At 52.3% G+C, this 18,606-nt stretch overlaps 1 protein-coding gene across 1 annotated transcript; it reads left to right on the forward strand.

Annotated features, from left to right (window-relative positions):
• Positions 1-9,945: 9,945 nt before the first annotated feature.
• On the forward strand, positions 9,946-12,455 carry LOC120322523 (olfactory receptor 14J1-like; the record flags this gene model as incomplete). The annotated part of the gene is made up of 2 exons (XM_039378073.1): positions 9,946-10,612; positions 12,436-12,455. Coding segments are annotated over 2 exons (687 nt in total), but the record flags the coding sequence as incomplete, so codon positions are not given.
• Between the last annotated feature and the right edge of the window lie 6,151 nt (positions 12,456-18,606).

Here is an 18,606-nt window from a genome sequence, read left to right on the forward strand (position 1 = left end):
TTGCTGTTCATTAGGACAGGGTCTGTTAAGAAAAGGAAAACACAGGGAACAATTAAGACAGCCCCCTCTCAGCAAAGCCAGTGCAGTTTTCAGGGAAATCCCCTCCAAGTGAAAGGTATTTCTTTTATCTGGTTTGTGTTTTCTGAGGGTGCTGTGAGGAGCAGCAGCTCTGGTCATGTACCACCAAGGACTCAGTTTATAGTGCCCACCCCCAAGGGAAGGCTCAGCACTGCCCAGGATCCTGTGTTCATTTCTGAGACTGCCTGAAATATTCACCTCTGAGAGTAAAAGAGTTGGATCTTCAGTGCAGGCTCCTGACCTGAGAGAACAATGTCTATGCTACAATACCTAAGCAGGAAACACACCTCAGGACTAATTCCTTTCCTGTAGCCCCTGTCTTTTGTGAGCTTTGCAAAAAATTCTCCATTCAATATGGTGTAGTGATCTGGAGCTGTGAGCAGGTGTGACCCTGCAACAGCAAGACATGGAAAAGATCCTCCCTCCCCTGCCAGGTTTGCTCCTTGCCCACAGCCCTTCTGCCCCAGCCCTGGCAGCAGCTCTCCGGGCCGGCTGAGAGCTGCCCCTGGCAGGCAGTAGAGTCCCTGCCCAGCACAGCACCCTGGGCTGCAGGACCCTGCTCTGCCCCACAGCCCTGGGCACCCCTGGCTGCACCCCCAGCTTCACAGCTCTTCCAAAGTGCCCCAAAACAGCCCCTGCTCACCCATCCCATCAGCTGGGGCTGGGCCAGCTTTAGGAGATGCCTCCAGGAGCTGCCCCTGCACTGCCCTGCAGCCACAGACTCACCGTGTGCAGCCCTGCCAAGATTCCTCCTGCAGGGAGCTCTCAGCCCTCCTGCCAGTGCTGAGCCCCTTGAAGCTCTGTCTGTGCCCTGCTGGTGTCCCTGAGCTGGCCTGGCAGTGCCCTCAGCCCTGCTGGGCTGTGCAGAGGAGCTGCTCAGCAGCAGAGCTGTTTCTTTGAAGCTCTTCTTGCTTGCCAGGAGCTCCCTGTGTGCCAGGAGCCCGGCCCAGCTCAGCAGCACAGCAACAGCCCCAGGCATTTCATGACCCTCAGGGGGTTTGGTGTTGTTTACATGAGACTCAGTCCCTGAGAGGAAGTTCAAACAACTTCTCAAGAAGTCAAAGTGAGATTGAAACACTGAAGTTTCTCCTGGTGCTAATGAGCCTCACTGAGGGTCACAACTGAGTACGTATCCCCAGATTCCAGTTAGAGCAGAAAACTGCACAGTGATGACAAGGATGGACAAGCAAGGGAAAGGTGGCTCTGATGCTGAGGAAACCTGGATGTGTTTCCTTAATCCAGAGGACCAAACCCTGACCCCCAGCCCCTGGGAAGGCAGATGCTGTCCCTGCCTCATTCCTCAGGGCTCTTCCTGGGGCACTGGGATGTGGGATGTGCAATGCCAAGGGCAGGACCATGGGGTGGCACCTGCCAGGCTGCTGAGCAGGGACAAGGAGGCCATGAGGCCCCAGGGCTGCAAGGGGCACTCCCCTCCTCCTGGCCTCAGGGGCACAGACAGCAGCCCTGGCCAAAGGCCTGCAGAAGGTGGCTCTGTCAGGGCCTTTCAGCTTCTCCCCCTCCCTGTCTCCTCTCCAGCCCAGGCTGTCCTACGGTGTCCATGCCCTGCCCCGTTCCCTGCAGGCTGTCGTCATCCCCCCGGCTGCCCCACCTGGCTGGCACCTTCCTGCACTGACATCTCTGCGTCCTCCCTGGCTCTTCCTGCACACACAAAGCCTTGGGCTCATCCAGACTCCTCCTGAGTGACGTGTTGCACCACAGCATTTTCCATGGAGTGAAATTCCTTTTTCCTCACATCCACTTGGGACCTCCCCAGCTGCACTTGGCATTAATTCTTTCTTTCTCATGCTCTTTTCTGCTATATCAAAAGGATCCACCATCTCTAAATCCTCCCTTCAAGCCCCTTGAGGGCTGTCCTGTACTGTCCTCAGTCTCCACACCACTGAGGCCACAGCTCCTTAGCCCCTCTCTAGTGCTCCTGTGCTTGAGACATTTAAACCCCATCTTGGGAGATCTCTGGGCACTCACTAATGTTTTTGCAGATGAAAATATTGTGCTCATAGTCTAAGGAAATCACAGTTGCCATGACAACCAGCATGCATTCCCATTGCTATAGTCACTTACCATGGTAAACGGAATACATTCTCATTGCCACAGTCAGTTACCATGGCAACCATAATACATTCCCATTGCTCTAGTCAGTTACCATGGCAAACATCATACATTCCAATTGCTACAGTTGGTTACCATGGCAACCATCACACATGCCTGTCACTACGGTTGGTGATCATGGTAACCATCACACATTCCCATTGCTACAGTGAGTTACCATGGCAACCATCACACAGTCGCGTTGATATGGTCAGTTACCATGGCAACCATCATACATTCCCACTGCTATGGCCAGTTACCATGGCAAAAATATATTCTCATTGCCACGGTCAGTTACCACAGCAACTACCATACATTCCCATTGCTAAGGTCAGTTACCATGGCAACCATCACACATTCCCATTGTTACAGTCAGTTACCGTGGCAACATATGTACATTCCCACTGGTATGCTTGGTTACCATGGCAACCAGCATACATTCTCATTGCCATAGTCAGTTACCATGGTAACCATCACACATTCCCATTGGTACAGTTACCTTGGCAACTATCATACATTCCCATTTCTACGGTCAGTTACTACAGCAACCATCATACTTCACACTGGTACAATTGGTTACCATGGCAACCGTCACACATTCCCGTTCCTACAGTCAGTTACCATGGCAACCGTCACACATTCCCATTCCTACAGTCAGTTACCATGGTAAACATCATACATTCTTGTTTGTACGGTCAGTTACCATGGCAACCATCATACATTCCCATTGCTACACACAGGTACCATGGAAACCATCACACATTCCTATTGCTATGCTCGGTTACCATGGCAACCATCATACATTCTCGTTGCTATGGTCAGTTACCATGGCAACCATCATACATTCCTATTCCTACTGTCAGTTACCATAGCAAACATCATACATTGCCCTTTCTACAGTCAGTTACCCTGGCACCCATCATACAGTACCATTGCTACTGTCATTTACCATGGCAACCATCATACAGTCGCGTTGCTACGGTCGGTCACTATGGCAACCAGCATACAATCATAGAATCATAGAATCATAGAATCATAGAATCGATTGGGTTGGAAAAGACCTCCGAGATCATCGAGTCCAACCCTTGGTCCAAAGCCAGTCCATTTACTAGATCATGGCACTCAGTGCCACGTCCAATCTGCGTTTAAAAATCTCCAGGGATGGTGAATCCACCACCTCTCTGGGCAGCCCATTCCAATGCCTGATTACTCTCTCTGTAAAGAATTTTCTCCTGATAGCAATCCAATTGCTACGGTCGGTTACCATGGAAACCATCATACATTCCCATTCCTACAGTCGGTTACCAAGGCAATCATTGTAAAGTCCCATTGCTATGGTCAGTTACCAAGGCAATCATCATACATTCCTGTTGCTACGGTCAGTTACCACGGAAACCACCATACATTCCCACTGTTACGGTCGGTTACTGTGGCAACCATCACACATCCCCATTGCTGTGGTCGGTTACCATGGCAACCATCATACGGTCTACTGCTACAATCAGTTACCATGGCAACCATCATAGAGCCGCATTGCTACAATCAGTTACCATGGCAACCATCATAGAGCGGCGTTGCTATGATCAGTTAGCATGGCAACCATCTGAATTCCAGTTTCTATGGTCAGTTACCATGGCAACCATCATACATTCCCGTTGCTACAGTCGGTTACCATGGCAATCATCATAGTTCCCACTGCTGCCGTCAGTTACTATGGCAACCAGCATACATTCCCATTCCCACGGTCAGTTACTATAAGAACCACCATACATTCCCATTGCTACAGCAGGTTACCATGGCAACCATCATACATTGTCATTGCTACGTTTGGTTACCATGGCAACCATCATACAGTCACTTTGCTATGGTCGTTTACCATGGCAACTAACATACATTCTCGTTGCTACGGTCAGTTCCCACGGAAAACACCATACATTCCCATTGCTACAGTCAGTTACCATGGCAACCAACATACTTTCCACTGGTACAGTCCGTTACCATGGCAACCAGCATACATTGACGTTTCTATGGTCTGTTACCATGGCAACCATCACACATTCCCATTGCTACAGTCAGTTACCATGGTAAACAGCATACATTCCCATTGCCATAGTTGGTTACCATGGCAACCATCTTACATTCCCATTGCTATGGTCTGTTACCATGGCAACCATCATTCAATCCAGTTGCTAGGGTCAGTTACCATGGCAAATATCACACATTCCCCTTGCTACACTCAGTTACCACGGCAACCATAATACCTCCAGTTGCTACAGTCAGTTACCATGGCAACCATCACACATTTCCATTGCTTTGGTCTGTTACCATGGCAACCATCACACATTCCAGTTGCTAGGGTCAGTTACCATGGCAATCATCATACATTCTTATTGCTATGGTTGGTTACCATGGTAACCAGCATACATTTCCATTGCTATCATCAGTTACCACAGGAACCAAAATACTTCCCACTGGTACAGTCAGTTACCATGGCAACCATCATACAGTCTTATTGCTATGGTCAGTTACCATGGCAAGCATCACATATTTCCCACTGCAAAGGTCAGTTACCATGGAAACCATCATAAAGTCCCATTGCTATGGTCAGTTACTATGGCAACCATCATAGTCTCGTTGCTATGGTCAGTTACTCTGGCAACCATCACAGATTCCTGTTGCTATGATCGGTTACCATGGCAACCATCATACACTTCCATTGCTATGGTCGGTTACCATGGTAATGAGCATACATTTTTCTTTCTACAGTCAGTTACCATGGCAACCATCATACATTCTTACTGCTACGGTCGGTTGCCATGGTAACCATCATACAATCTTAATGCTATGGTCGTTTGCCATGGCAAACAGCAGACATTCCCATTGCAACAGTCGGTTACCATGGCAACCAGCATACGTTCCCATTTCTACAGTCAGTTACCATGGTAACCATCATACTTCCCACTGCTACAGTCATTTAGCATTGTAACCAGCATACATTTCCGCATCTGTGGTCAGTCACTATGACAACAATCATACATTCAAATTGCTATGGTCACTTACCATGGCAACCACCATATTTCCCTTTGGTACAGTCAGTTACCATGGCAACCATCATACATTCCCATTGCTACGGTCAGTTACCGCGGCAAGCATCAATCATTCCCGTTGCTACAGTCACCATGGCAACCATCACACATTTCCATTGTTACAGTTTGTTACCATGGCAACCATCATAGAGTCGCATTGCTATGCTCGGTTACCATGGCAACCATCATAAAGTCACATTCCTATGGTTGGTTACAATGGCAACCAGCACACATTCCCATTGCTGCAGTCAGTTACCATGGAAGCCAGCATACATTGTCGTTGCTACGGTCAGTTACCACAGGAACTACTATACTTCCCACTGGTACAGTCGGTTACCATGGCAACCATCATACATTCTCATTGATACTATCAGTTACCATGGGAAACATCATACCTCTCACTGGTACAGTCAAATACCATGGCAACTATCATACATTGCTGTTCCCATGGTCAGTTACCACGGCAACCATCACACATTCCCATTGCTATGGTCGGTTACCATGGCAACCAGCATACATTTTCGTTGATACAGTAAGTTACCATGGCAACCATCAGATATTTTCATTGAGATGGGCAGTTATCATGGCAACCAGCATACATTCCTGTTGCTATGGTCGGTTACCATGGCAACCATAATACATTCTTATTGCTATAGTCAGTTACCATGGCAACCAGCATACATTCCCATAGCTACGGTCAGTCACTATGGGAACCTCTTGATTCCTCTTGGAGAGAAGCAGATGCAGATGAGCCTCCCTGTTGTCCACCAACCTGGCAGCTGTGCTCTAAAGGACTGTGTGCCAAGGGGTGTCTTCACCAAGATGTTTGTCTGCACAAACCTCTGGGACCCTTTGCATCCTGTCGTGGTGCCTTTCCAGTGAATTCCAGGGTTATCAAAGACAACTGGAATGGGCTCTTTGTCGCACTCCACAAGGTCACCCAAACCACTCTCTCCTCTGACCCTCACCCACAAAACTTCACCCAAGTTGTTCATCCCCTAGAGCAGCTCCACAGGTCCAAGAAGCTCCTTCCTGCTGAGGACACCTCTCTCCTGCTCTTTCTCTCCTGTGTCTCCTTGGCCTTCTCTCCCAACCCATCACAGCCCTGCAACCTGGGAACTGTCTCAGCAGGCCTGGGCTGGTATTGCCTGCAAGTGGAATGAAGAGAGACTTGGGGCTGCAGCTCCTCCTGCCTGTGCCCCACACGCAGGGCATTGGGGCCTGTCTGGCTGCAGCCCCTCAGCGGGGGCACCGGGCTAAGAACAGACTTGCAGTGGGGAAAGCTGCTCTGAAAGCCCCGAGAGCTGGGGTGTGCAGAGGCTTTGCTGACAATGGCCTTGGGGGTGGACGTGCTGGGACTCAGGCCCAGGGGGAAAATCCCAGGCCTGATCCCTGAGGAGATCAGCACATGCTGCTGAAATGCTGGGGGAGAGAAGAGCCAGCAGAGGGAGGAAACAAGTGTGGACAGCCTGGGCTGATGGGATTTGGACTCGTGCCTGGCCCGGCCTTGGCTGGGCAGAGAAGGGACAGCCTTTGTGTCCCTGCAGGGCTGGGATTCACCCCCTGCCCCAAAGGCCCCCAATGTGTCTGAGAAGCCCTGGGTGGTGCCTGTCCCACAACTGCTGGGAATGGGGACGGGGTCCCTGCACAGGCCCTGTGCTGTCCATGGCAGCTGCTGCACTTGTGCTGCAGAGCCCTGGCACCTCCCCTGGCACTACAGGCCCCTCTTTGGCTGTTCAATCCAGGCTCTGCTGCCCTCAATTAGGTTCAGCAGTGAAGGGATGTCCAGGAGACAATGGCCATTGTACTCTGAGCACATGTAGAAAATACCCTGATAAAGAACAGGGGAGAGACCTCTCTCCCTGTGCCACCTGACTCCATTTGGTCACCTGAGCACCTCTAGGGGCTGCCCTGGACAGAGGGAACAGTGACAGGTTCCCCTGTCCTACCTGTGGGCCCCTTCTGCCACTGAAGTTGGCCAAAGCAATGTCCCAGCAGCCTCCAAGAAGATCCCACAGCTGCTACCCTGTCCCTAGGAACTGCTCCATTGGAGCCTGCAGTTCCCAACAGGAATCTCGGTCACCTCTGGCCCCTCAGAAGGAACCAGGGCTTTGTGTCCCAGCAGGTCACTCCTGGCTTTGGTCTTCATTCATTGCCAGGGGAGCTGGGACAAGGAGTCACTGCAGGTGCCTGTTTTGGGCCCACTGAAGTGGGGCAGGAGGAATCCCAGCCCATGGGGGTTGTGGAGGGAGCTGAGTGTCCTTGTGGCCCCAGGTCTGCAGAGCCACAAGGAGACACCTCTGTTGACTCAGCTGAGTCTCTTTCCTCAGTGCAGGTGAAGGAGATCCCTCCTGGGCACTGTCTGGGTTTCCTGTCTAATGATGGGACATGAAAAGAAGACACTTGGATTTAACGCTGTGTGTGTTTGGAGAAATGACAGTGCTGAAAGAAGTGTCTGTGCCCAGCTGAGAGAAGGCACATCATTATTTCCTTCAGCTGTGTGCCAGCAGGTTCCCCTGGAGCCCCAGGGACAGCTGGAGGGAGCCCAGAGGGGCAGAGAAAGGGCTGCCTGGGGCTGTTGCTGTGCTGCTGAGCTGGGCCGGGCTCCTGGTACACAGGAAGCTCCTGGCAAGCAAGAAGAGCTTCAAAGAGACAGCTCTGCTGCTGAGCAGCTCCTCTGCACAGCCCAGCAGGGCTGAGGGCACTGCCTGCAGCACCCAGGGCACAGGAGAGAAGGCAGAGAGATGAGAGGCAGCCTGGGCTGGGAGGTGACTGAGCTCTCACTTATGGGAGAAACCTTCCCAGGATTTGAATTAAGAATTCTCTGGCTGTAGGAAAGTTCAGCTTCTCTTCCTGGAGGCATCTCCTACAGCTGGCACATCCCACAGCTTCCAGGATCTTTCAGCAGGACTCTCCCAGTTGCTGCAGTGCAGGGGAAGTGGCCATATGGCAGAGCAGGGCAGGAGCTGCAGGCAGCAAGGGCAGAGAGGAGAAGGGAGCAGGAGGTTCAAGGGATCCTGGGCTGGGAGGACAGGGCAGAGCTGCTCAGGGCAGGAACCTTGCCAGCCCTTTGCCACGGTCAGGCTGTGGCTGCAGAGCAGTGCAGGTGAGTTCCTGCAAGTGCCTCTGCCAGCTGCCAAATGCCCCCAGTGGCAGGAGCTGTCAGGATGGCTCTGCTGGATTTGCTGGGGTGCAGCAGGAGAAGCTGCTGCAGAGCAGGACTTGCTGCTGACCCCTCAGAGGCCCAGGGCCAGAAGGTTCCCTGGGCCAGGGCTGGCTGTGGGTTGGGAAGGTGGGGGTGCAGCCAGGGGTGCCCAGGGCTGTGGGGCAGAGCAGGGTCCTGCCCCCAGGGCTCTGTGTGCTGGGGCAGGGACTCTGCTGCCTGCCAGGGTCAGCTCTCAGCCCGGCCAAGGAGCTGCCACGGGGCTGGGGGAGAAGGGCTGTGGGGGTGGAACAACTCCTGGGAGGGCAGAGCAGGGCAGAGTCCTTCTGATCTCCAAAGTGGGCTGCAGGGATGAGGGCTGGTCACAGCTCCAGATCAAAGCAGGAAATTTCCCAGAAGGTATTTGCAAGAGGCACAGACAGACAGGGGGTACCTTCAAGAGAATGAACCAGTCCTTTCAGTGTTATACTCTGGGTTGTCTGGGTGCTGTCTGAGACAAGGAAATTAATCTTTAAGCACAGGAGGAGACACTGAAACTTCAACTCTGTTAGATTAGAGGGATTGAACCTGAGAGTATCAGACATCAAAACTGTCTTATAGACAGCATCAGTGTCACTTTTCCAGCCTCCTCAGGGTTGCTCTGACATTGCCATCAGAGCCTGCCCAGCCAGAGATGCCCCTGGGCAGTGCCCTGTGCTACTGGGAGGGCTCTGCAGGGCAGAGCTAAGGCCCCAGGGCTGGGATGGGCTCTGGCAGCACTGGCAGTGTCCAGCCCTGGGCCCAGGGAAGCAGCTGCTGGCAGGGACAGCTCCAGGCAGCAGAGCCCTGGGCAGGGAGTGGGGGGCAAGTGCCCCCAAGGCCTGGGGGAGGGGGCGTTCAAGCAGCTCTGGGGGCCCTTCCCTGCAGCTCTGCTGGGCACTGTGTGCTGGGCCATAGAAATGAGGATTCCTGCAGTGGAAAAGGACCGTCCCCAGATGTGATGGTAAAAATAGAAAACACAGGTACAGTTACTCGAAACTCAGATTAAGCTTCTGCTCTGCAGCTCCAGCTCTTCTGAGTCATTACTGTAGAGATGGAACTTTTGTATTCAAGGTCTGTTACATCTGACATTCCTTGTGTGTGTGAGAGCTCTACAAAAAATTTACATATCCCACTGCAGCAGAGGAAAACTGATTCCTTTGCAGTGAATTTGGTGACATTTGACACATTGATTTCTTGCAGCAATGGAGTGGCTTTTTCACAGAGGTCTGTCTTAACTGTTCCCTGTCCTTTCCTTTCCTGAACAGGCCATATGCTAAGAAATAACAAATGTCCAACAGCAGCTCCATGCCCCAATTCTTCCTCCTGGCATTGGCAGACAGGCGGGAGCTGCAGCTCCTGCACTTCTGGCTCTTCCTGGCCATCTCCCTGGCTGCCCTCCTGGCCAACGGCCTCATCCTCAGCGCCGTAGCCTGTGACCACCACCTGCACACCCCCATGGGCTTCTTCCTGCTCAACCTCTCCCTCACAGACCTGGGCTGCATCTGCACCACTGTCCCCAAAGCCATGCACAATTCCCTCCAGAACACCACAACCATCTCCTACACAGGATGTGCTGCACAGCTCTTTTTCTTTTATTTCTTCCTCTCAGCAGAGTTTTCCCTCCTCACCATCATGTGCTACGACCGCTACGTTGCCATCTGCAAACCCCTGCACTACGGGACCCTCCTGGGCAGCAGAGCTTGTGCCCACATGGCAGCAGCTGCCTGGGCCACTGGGTTTCTCTATTCTCTGCTGCACACAGCCAATACATTTTCCCTGCCCCTGTGCCAGGGCAATGCCCTGGGCCAGTTCTTCTGTGAAATCCCACACATCCTCAAGCTCTCCTGCTCACACTCAGGCTACCTCAAGGAAATTGGGCTCATTGGGGTTAGTGCCTGTTTAAATTTTGGTTGTTTTGTTTTCATTGTTTTCTCCTATGTGCAGATCTTCAGGGCTGTGCTGAGGATCCCCGCTCAGCAGGGACGGCACAGAGCCTTTTCCACGTGCCTCCCTCACCTGGCCGTGGTCTCTGTTGTTACCAGCACTGCAACATTTGCCTACCTGAAGCCCCCCTCCATCTCCTCCCCATCCCTGGATCTGATTGTGTCAGTTCTGTACTCGGTGTTGCCTCCAACACTAAACCCCTTCATCTACAGCCTGAGGAACCAGGAGCTCAAGGATGCCCTGAGAAAAATGATGACTGGATGCTTTTCAGGAGCAATAAAGTGCCTGTTTTCTGGTGTGTAGCATTCAGAATGGGCCTCCTTAATGGCCCAGCCTTCCTGCTCAGGTTTTCGTGGAGGTCACTGTATTCTTCTTTCAATAATTTTCTGTGCAATTAAATATTATTATTCATCTGCCCTCTAAATTACTGTCCACCTTTTGATTTTGACACTGAGGCTGTATAAATGATGAATTGTGCTCTCTGAGTCTTTAAACAAAATAAAGGGCCCTGCAGTGCCTTCTTTGTCCAAGACCCTTCTTCTTAGACGTTCCTAAAGGACAGCACAGTGCAGGACAGGGTGTATTTGCAAACGGGAAGGGGACAATAATCCCAGCCCAGCAGCACTGCCAGGGAGCAGCAGTGCTTGGTCTTTCCAGAGCTGCTCTCCTGCCACTTCCACACTGTCCTCCTGAGCCCCTTCCTCGCTGTAAGGCCTGAGTACTCTCTGAGCACAGTCCTGTGGGCTGGAAGGCCTTGGAGCACAGGCAGGGACAGGCCCTGGGAACTTGTGAAGCAGAGCTGGGCTCCCTTACAGCCTCTCCAGGATGCTGTGGGATTTTCTGAGAGCAGTGCCTGTACTGGTCACTTCTTCTGTCACCTTGCTCCAGGGCTGGAACTCTCCTGCAGTGTCACCATGACACTCCTGCTCTCTGCTTTCCAGGTTCCATTTCCAGATCCAGTCTTCCCCTCCTGTTCACAGGGACATCCTGGGAGTGCTTCAGAGCTGCCATCCTGGGGCAGCTCCTGCCCAGCATGGGCAGGCACAAGGTCTCTCCACCTGCTCCTCTCACCTCCCCAGTGCCACTGTTTTCTGCAGCCTCCTCATCCTTGCCCAGCACAGCCCTCCTGGCACAGTTGGACACAGCCCTTGTTCTACCCCCTCCTCAGGCACCTGCCCAACCCCCTCAGCTCCAGCCTGAGGACCAGAAACCTTCAGGGCAGGGAGGCACTGGGGAAAATGCTGAGGAAACCTTTCAGCCGCACTCAAATCCAATTGGAGGGGTTGGCCTCGAGGAAGAAATCCCTTCTCATTCTCCAGAACCACCAGGACAACCTGTGTTGTGTCCTGGGCACTCCTCTGGAAGTGTGAGATACTGCAAAGGTTTTGGTGTCAGGGCTATTGAGAAGGCTGGGCAGTGTCACTGGGAGACCTCTCCCAAACCCTTGGAAAGGCCAGAGCCATCCCAGAGCTTCCTGGGGCCTTGGCAAAGGCAGACATGGAAGCAGTCTGCAAACAGGGCAGCAAGGAGGGTTGGAAGAGTTCCAGACTGCTCAGGCTCAGCAGGGAAGGGGATAGGGCAAGTCCTCCTGCAGCCATTCCCAGGCATGGGAAGGACAAGGTAGAGATTGCAGAACCCCTGTGGGAGGGAAAAGAAGGGGATGTTGTGTGCCCAGACTTTATCAAGGCCCTTGACATGGTCTTCTGAGGTCTCCTTATGGCCGGATTGGTGGAAGCTGGACTGAAGACGTGGAAGATGGTGGGAAGTTGGCTGAATGAAGTGCCAAATAAAATCCATGGTACAAAGTCCTCTTGGCAGCAACTTCCTGATGAAATCCCTCAGTGACCAGCCCTTGAACACCACTAGAGAAGATCTTTCTTATCTCTCTGTACAATGGGACAAAATGTATATTTAAGTCCTTTGTGGATGATGCCAAATTTCAGGGAGCCCTTGAGCAACCTGTCGTGGTTTAAAGACACATATTGGGGGGGAACTCGAATAAAATTAATTCACTCCTCTTTTATTCCCCACCAGTACAAGGAGACAAAATATAACGAGGTAGAGGTCAAAACAATAAGAGTTTACTGATAAGAAATATAGCAGCAAAACCAGCAATACCAACAGAACTATTCAAAGCAACAACACAGAGAGAGAAATTGCCTCCTCTCTACCCATCTGCCCCAACTCCCTTTTGTAAAGAGATACAAACAGGGATCAACATGTGCCTCCCTTCCCCCTTTTCCTCCTGAATGAACAAAGAAAAAAAAACAAAACCAGGGGAAAGAGGGGGCAAAGCAAAATCTGGGAAACTCTCTGGTCTGAGATCAGTTGTGCTGCCCAAGAACACACGGACTCCAGAGGTGTCCAAGCGGGGCAGAGCCGGCGACTCCGGTCCGTGCGGCGGCGGGGGGGAGGCAGCGGCTCTGCTTGATTCCATGGAGTTCTGGGGAGGCACAGTGGCTCCTTGGTTCATGGAGGGTCTGAGATATTTCAGGGTTCCTTTTGTTCCAAAGAGACCCCGCATGTCACAGTGGGCCCTTGGTTCCATGAGATTCCACAGTGTCCCTGCATTCCTTTGGTTCCATGAGGCCCTGCAGTGTCACGGTGCCACTTGATTCCATGACGTTACAAAGAATCAGAATGGCCCCTTGATTTAAGGCCAACTGCACATGGGGCTGCCTTGGGGGAAGTGTGGGCACCCAGACAAGGGAGTTGTCACCCCCCTGGACTCAGCCCTGGGGTCAGCACATCTGGACTGGTCTGTCTGTCTGTGAGGTTCCCCATTCTGGAGGAATGAGGAAGAACTGGAGAGGGTCTAGAGCAGATCTGACAGGATGGAGCTTTTGTCCATATTGGAAATAGAATGAAATCTCCACAAAGAGTAGCATTGAAAGTGCAGACTGAAGGTGAGGAAAACGAAATGTCACTCAACGGGGACCCTTGTGCTGCAAGAGGTCACCCAGAGGGAGTCAGGATCAGCCCATGGCTTTGTGTTCCAGGGAACAGCCAGAGCTGGTGCAGAGACATCAGGGAGGGTCTAGAAATGCTGCTGGGAGGGGGTGGGAAAGCAGGAGGGGTGTGTGCAGCCTGCAAGGCCAGAGCAGCAGCAGGGCCAGGGCAGGACAGCCTGCAGGCGAGATGGCCAAGGGCTCTGGCAGGGCTGCAAGGCCCAAAGGCACCCAGGCCTTTGTCCCCTTGCCTCTGGCAGCTGCCTCTGCCACTCAGGCCACCACAAGCCACTTTCCTGGCAGGTTCTGCCCTTGGGTTCTGCCTCGCCCCTCCCTCAGCAGCCTGGCAGGGGTTGCCCAGTTTTGGGCCTTTGTTGTTCCTCCCCCTCCCATCCCAGTGCCCCCCAAACAGCCCTGAGCCAGCCGGGAGGGACAGGATCTGCTGGGCCAGGGCCTGGGGCTCAGGCCTTGGCCTTTGTGCTCCACAAAACCAAGGCAGGCTTTGCTCAGCATTGCAGGGGCCTGCCCAGAGCCTTTGTCTGCCTGCACTCCTGGCCTCCAAGGAGCTGCTCCGAGGAGTCCCTGGGGAGGCTTTGGCAGTGTCTGCCCTCAGTGGGGCCCAGCAATGCTTCAAGGCACTTGGACTTTGGCTTCTGACTTCTTCAGCAGCTGCTTCAATCTTCTCTCAGTACCTCAGGATCATGGGCTGGGCTGCAAACACCCCGTGGGGTTCATTAAATTCCAGATATCCCTCAGCATCTCTTTGTCTTCCTTTAATTGTTTTCAAGGCAATTTCAAAACAAGTCTTCAAAGTTTGTACTTTTTTTGTTTTTAATTCAATGATGGATAATTTTTAAGTTCAGAGAAGAGGTGATAGAGGTGTTCTCCAAGTGATCTTGATGCTGAGTGTCTGCTCAGGAGATCCACACTGACCCTGGATGATCAACATTTCTCCTCACCCCCCAACCTCACCAGTTCTGACATGGCCCATCTTGGACTGACAGCTGATGCAACTCCAAACACGCTGTGGGACCCATTAAAACACAGAAAAACAAATTATTTTCATTCCTTTAATTGTCTTCAAGTCTTCAAGACTTCTACAGCTAATTGGAGTTGTTTTGTAAATTAGCTAAGGAGGAAGATTTTAAAGTGGATATTACGAAAAAATATATATTTTTTGATGAAAAGAAATGATTTCCAAAGATCTTTGGGATGCAAGAGGGTCAGGGCAGAAAGGATTTTGATCCAAAGACAAAGGGGGCAAAAGAGATTAGTAGCACTTAATCATTGACCAGTTGAGCAGTTTTCAAGCAATTTAATAGCATTTACTACAATTTTAACAGTGACTGAATTATAGATTCCCAAGAACAACATTCCCACCACAGTCAATTCACACCCACACCCAGGCAGAGATGTGTGGACACATCAAGAACTGGCTGTGGAAAGGTCCCTCTCCCAAATTCTCCTTGTTGTCAGGGAAACACTCCCCCAAATCCCTTTTTTTTCCCCATCAGACAAGGGTCACAGCTGGAGGAGTGTTTGTTGAGGGGGATCAGAATTGTCCTGGGCATCAGTGAGGGTCTTTGGAGTGTCACAAACTGGAGGGTTCTCGAGCTGGGAGAGGCTGCCAGAGGTGTCCCACTGAGAGGGAGGTGCTGGGGAGCTGCCAGGGCCTCCCTCAGCCCCGCTGGGTGTGGGCTCCCAAGGGGACTGGCTTTAGTGATCTGCTGAATTTCCATCCTGGTGTCAGGAATGACTGGAGTTTCCACAGTATTTGGGAATTGTATCCAAACTGTTCCATTTGGGCCACAATTCAGGAAGTGAATATTCCAAGGCTTTCATGGGATGACTGATTATCCTATGTTCCCCAACTGTTCCACTCCGAATTGTTCCCACATTGATCATCCAGCAGCACTTGGACCAGTCCAGGGACACTTCATTGCTCACCTGCTTTGGTCAAGGCTTGTCAGGAGCTCCTGAGATCATACCTATAAGAAGGATGGGGACAGAGTTCGTTGTAATAAGACAAGTGATAATGGTTTTCAACTAAAAAAGAGCAGATTTGAACTAGATGTGAGGAAGAAATTTTTTACACTGAGGGTGGTGAAACACTGGCACAGGTTGCCCAGAGAAATCATAGATGACTCACCCTTGGAAACATTCAAGGTTGGGTTAGAAAGGGCTGTGAGCAACCTGATCTAGTTGAACGTGAACCTGTTCACTGTAGGGGGATTGGACTAGTTGGTGTATAAAGGTCTCATCTGATTCAAACTATTTAGGATTCTGTAGTTCTTTCCTACTGGAGCCAAGGCTGACAAGGATCCCACAGGTTTCAGACCCAGCTGAGCATCCCCTTTGATGGCCCAGCTGGCAGCTCTGCTAAAAAGCTGCTGCAGAGAACCTTCAGACCTAAAGGAGCTTTTGTGCTGGGCTGAGCTGTGGCTCTCAGGGCTGGGGGGTTGGCTTTTGGCTGCCAGGTCCCCACCAAGGCTTTCTCACGCCTCCTTCTTCTCCACTCCCCTTGGTGCCTGCAGGGTTGTTTCTCCCCCATTTCTCTCACTCCTCTCTGGGTTACAGCACCCTGGATTTTATCCTTTCTCCAAAGGGTTATCACACAGGGGCCTCTGGAATTGCTTTTTGGCTCAGCTTTGGGCACTGGCTGGTCCATTTTGGAGTCACCTGAAACTGGCTCTCTCTCACAGAGTCAACTCTTGATCTCCTCTTCCCTAAGGGAAACCTGCAGCCCCCTCCCTGCTACCAAACCTGATCCACAGGGTCATTCAAGTGCCCAGGAATAGAGGAGGTCATTGAGTCCATTATTCCTCAGGCTGGTTAAACAAGACTTTGTCCTCTTCCTGTCCCTGACTGGAGGTTCTTTGTGTCAGAGCAGAGCTGTGCTGGACCTCAGCCGTGCTTTGCTCCAGAGCCTGCTGGGGTGGGGGCAGATGGCAATGGAACAGTTGGGTTGGACTGGATGATCCTTGTGGGTCCCTTCCACCTCAGCATATTCTGTCATTCTGTGTTTGTTTGGGTTTGGTTTGGTTGGGTTTGGTCTTTTTCCCTCCTTTTGATTTTCCTTTCCTCTGACCCATGAGTTTTTTCTTCATTGTCTTGGGCCTTGCTGGGCACCTGATGGCAGGACAAGTTTATCCAACTCAGTCATCTTGACCACATTTTTTGTCCAAGTCACCACTAACTAGAGGAGGTTTCTCACAGACTCGCTGCAACTTGGCATCATCCACAAAGGAGTGGAAAGTGCATTTCATCCCATCACCCAGAGACATAATAAAGATGTTCCATAGGAATGGTCAAGGGCTGGTCCCTGATGGATGTCACCTGGGAGTTGCTGCCAAGAGGAATTTGTGCCATGACTTTTGACCCTCATCAGTCATTCAACTTCCCACCCACCACATTTCACTTGTCCAGTCCAGCTGTCACCAGTCTGGCTCTAAGAGACCACAGCAGACCATGTCAAAGGCCTTGATAAAGTCTGGGCACACAACATCCCCTTCTTTTCCCTCCCACAGGGGTTCTGCAATCCCTGCCTTGTCCTTCCCATGCCTGGCAATGGCTGCAGGAGGACTTGCCCTATCCCCTTCCCTGCTGAACCTGAGCAGTCTGGAACTCTGCCAACCCTCCTTGCTGCCCTGTTGGCAGACTGGTTCCATGTCTGCCTTTGCCAAGGCCCCAGGAAGCTCTGGGATGGCTCTGGCCTTTCCAAGGGTTTGGGAGAGGTCTCCCAGTGACACTGCCCAGCCTTCTCAATATCCCTGACACCAAAACCTTTTCTATTATCCCACAGTTCCAGTTTAGTGCTCAGGACACAACACATATTCTCATGGTTCTTCAGGAGAAAATTAAAAGTGATTTCATTATAGAGGTCAACTGGTGGAGCAGCCCAGTCTGGTCTGGCCCCACAGCAGTGCCCAGCCCAGGGTGCTGCAGAGCTCTGGGCACTCCCCCCACAGCCCCAGGCCCTCTGAAGGGCACAGCAGCTCCTGGGGCACAGAGGGGAGTCTCAGCATCCCCATCAGCTCAGGGGCTGGACACTCAGCATGGCAGGAGGAAATGGAGGTCAGGGAAACTGCAGGAGCCCTGGTGTCACCTCCAGGAGATGCCCAGCACAGCCTGACTGTGCCCCTCAGTGCCAGCCCCTCTGCCCAGCCCAGCCCAGAGTCCTGGCCCAGGGACAGAGCAGCCTGTCCCCAGGGGGGCTGCAGAAAGAGGTTTCTCTGTGTCAGGGATTCCTCTCTGCAGGCCCAGAAATGCTGCCTTGCTCTTCTCCAGGGACATCCCTTTGCCCAGGTCAGTGTGTCCAGGCTGCCTTGGCCAGTTGCAGATCCCAGCCTGGGATCCCTGCAGGGCCCTGAGCTGGAGGTGCTGCTCTGCACAGGGAGGGGCTGTGGCACCCTGGGCTGACCCTGCACTGGCCATGCTGGTCAGGGTGGGGAGCAGACCCAGCAGGATGGGGATCACTCCTCTCCACCCTCTGCCATAGTCCTGGGAGGCTCAGTAGCCAAGAACAAGGCTGGGCAGGGCCATGGGCTGTTTCCAATGGCACAAAGGGCAGGGCAGGGCTCCACTCCATGCAGCCTGTGAGCTGGAGAGTTCTTCAGGACACCCTCCTGGAAAGCCCACCCCTGGCTCTGGTACAACCCTCCCTGAACTGGGGAGGCACAAGGGGAGTTCACTGTGGGTGAGGCAGGTCACTCCCCAGAGTCCTTTCTCTGTTCCTACTGCGGCCCCTGGGGTTGCAGAACTCTCCTTTACCAGTTCACAGGCACATTTAGTACTTGATCTCTGGGTGACTCCACCCTGGGCAGGATTCTGCTCCAGGGCTCCATTCCCTGCTGACTGGATGGGACGGGCTGTCCCTGCAGATCCTCTGTGCTCTCCTGCACTTCCTGAGTTCCTACAGACAAGTCCTCACCTCCATCAGAGCCCTCACAAGCTGCAGAGCCCCAGGCAGGTGACTTGGAGACCATTTGCCACTGGCCACCAGCCCAGAACATCTGAACCAGCCCTCAGTCCCTCAAGTACCCCAGTGAGTCGCTTCTCTCACTGCAGGGACTGAATGGGGAAACAAGCAAAGCAATGAGACTTTGCAGAGTCTATTCCTTGGCCTTGTTCTTTACACCAACCTTTCAAAAAGAACAAAGTCTTCAGGAACTGCCCATGGGGATCCCCTTTCCTGATGGAAATGGTGTTAAGGAGCCCAGCTCTGTGCCAGCAGTGCCCAGGGCCTGTCCCTGCCCAC

This window comes from Pipra filicauda, unplaced genomic scaffold (genome assembly GCF_003945595.2).
Source record: "Pipra filicauda isolate LSUMZ 115617 unplaced genomic scaffold, ASM394559v2 scaffold991_size40755_pilon, whole genome shotgun sequence".
In the NCBI taxonomy this organism is placed as follows: domain Eukaryota; kingdom Metazoa; phylum Chordata; class Aves; order Passeriformes; family Pipridae; genus Pipra; species Pipra filicauda.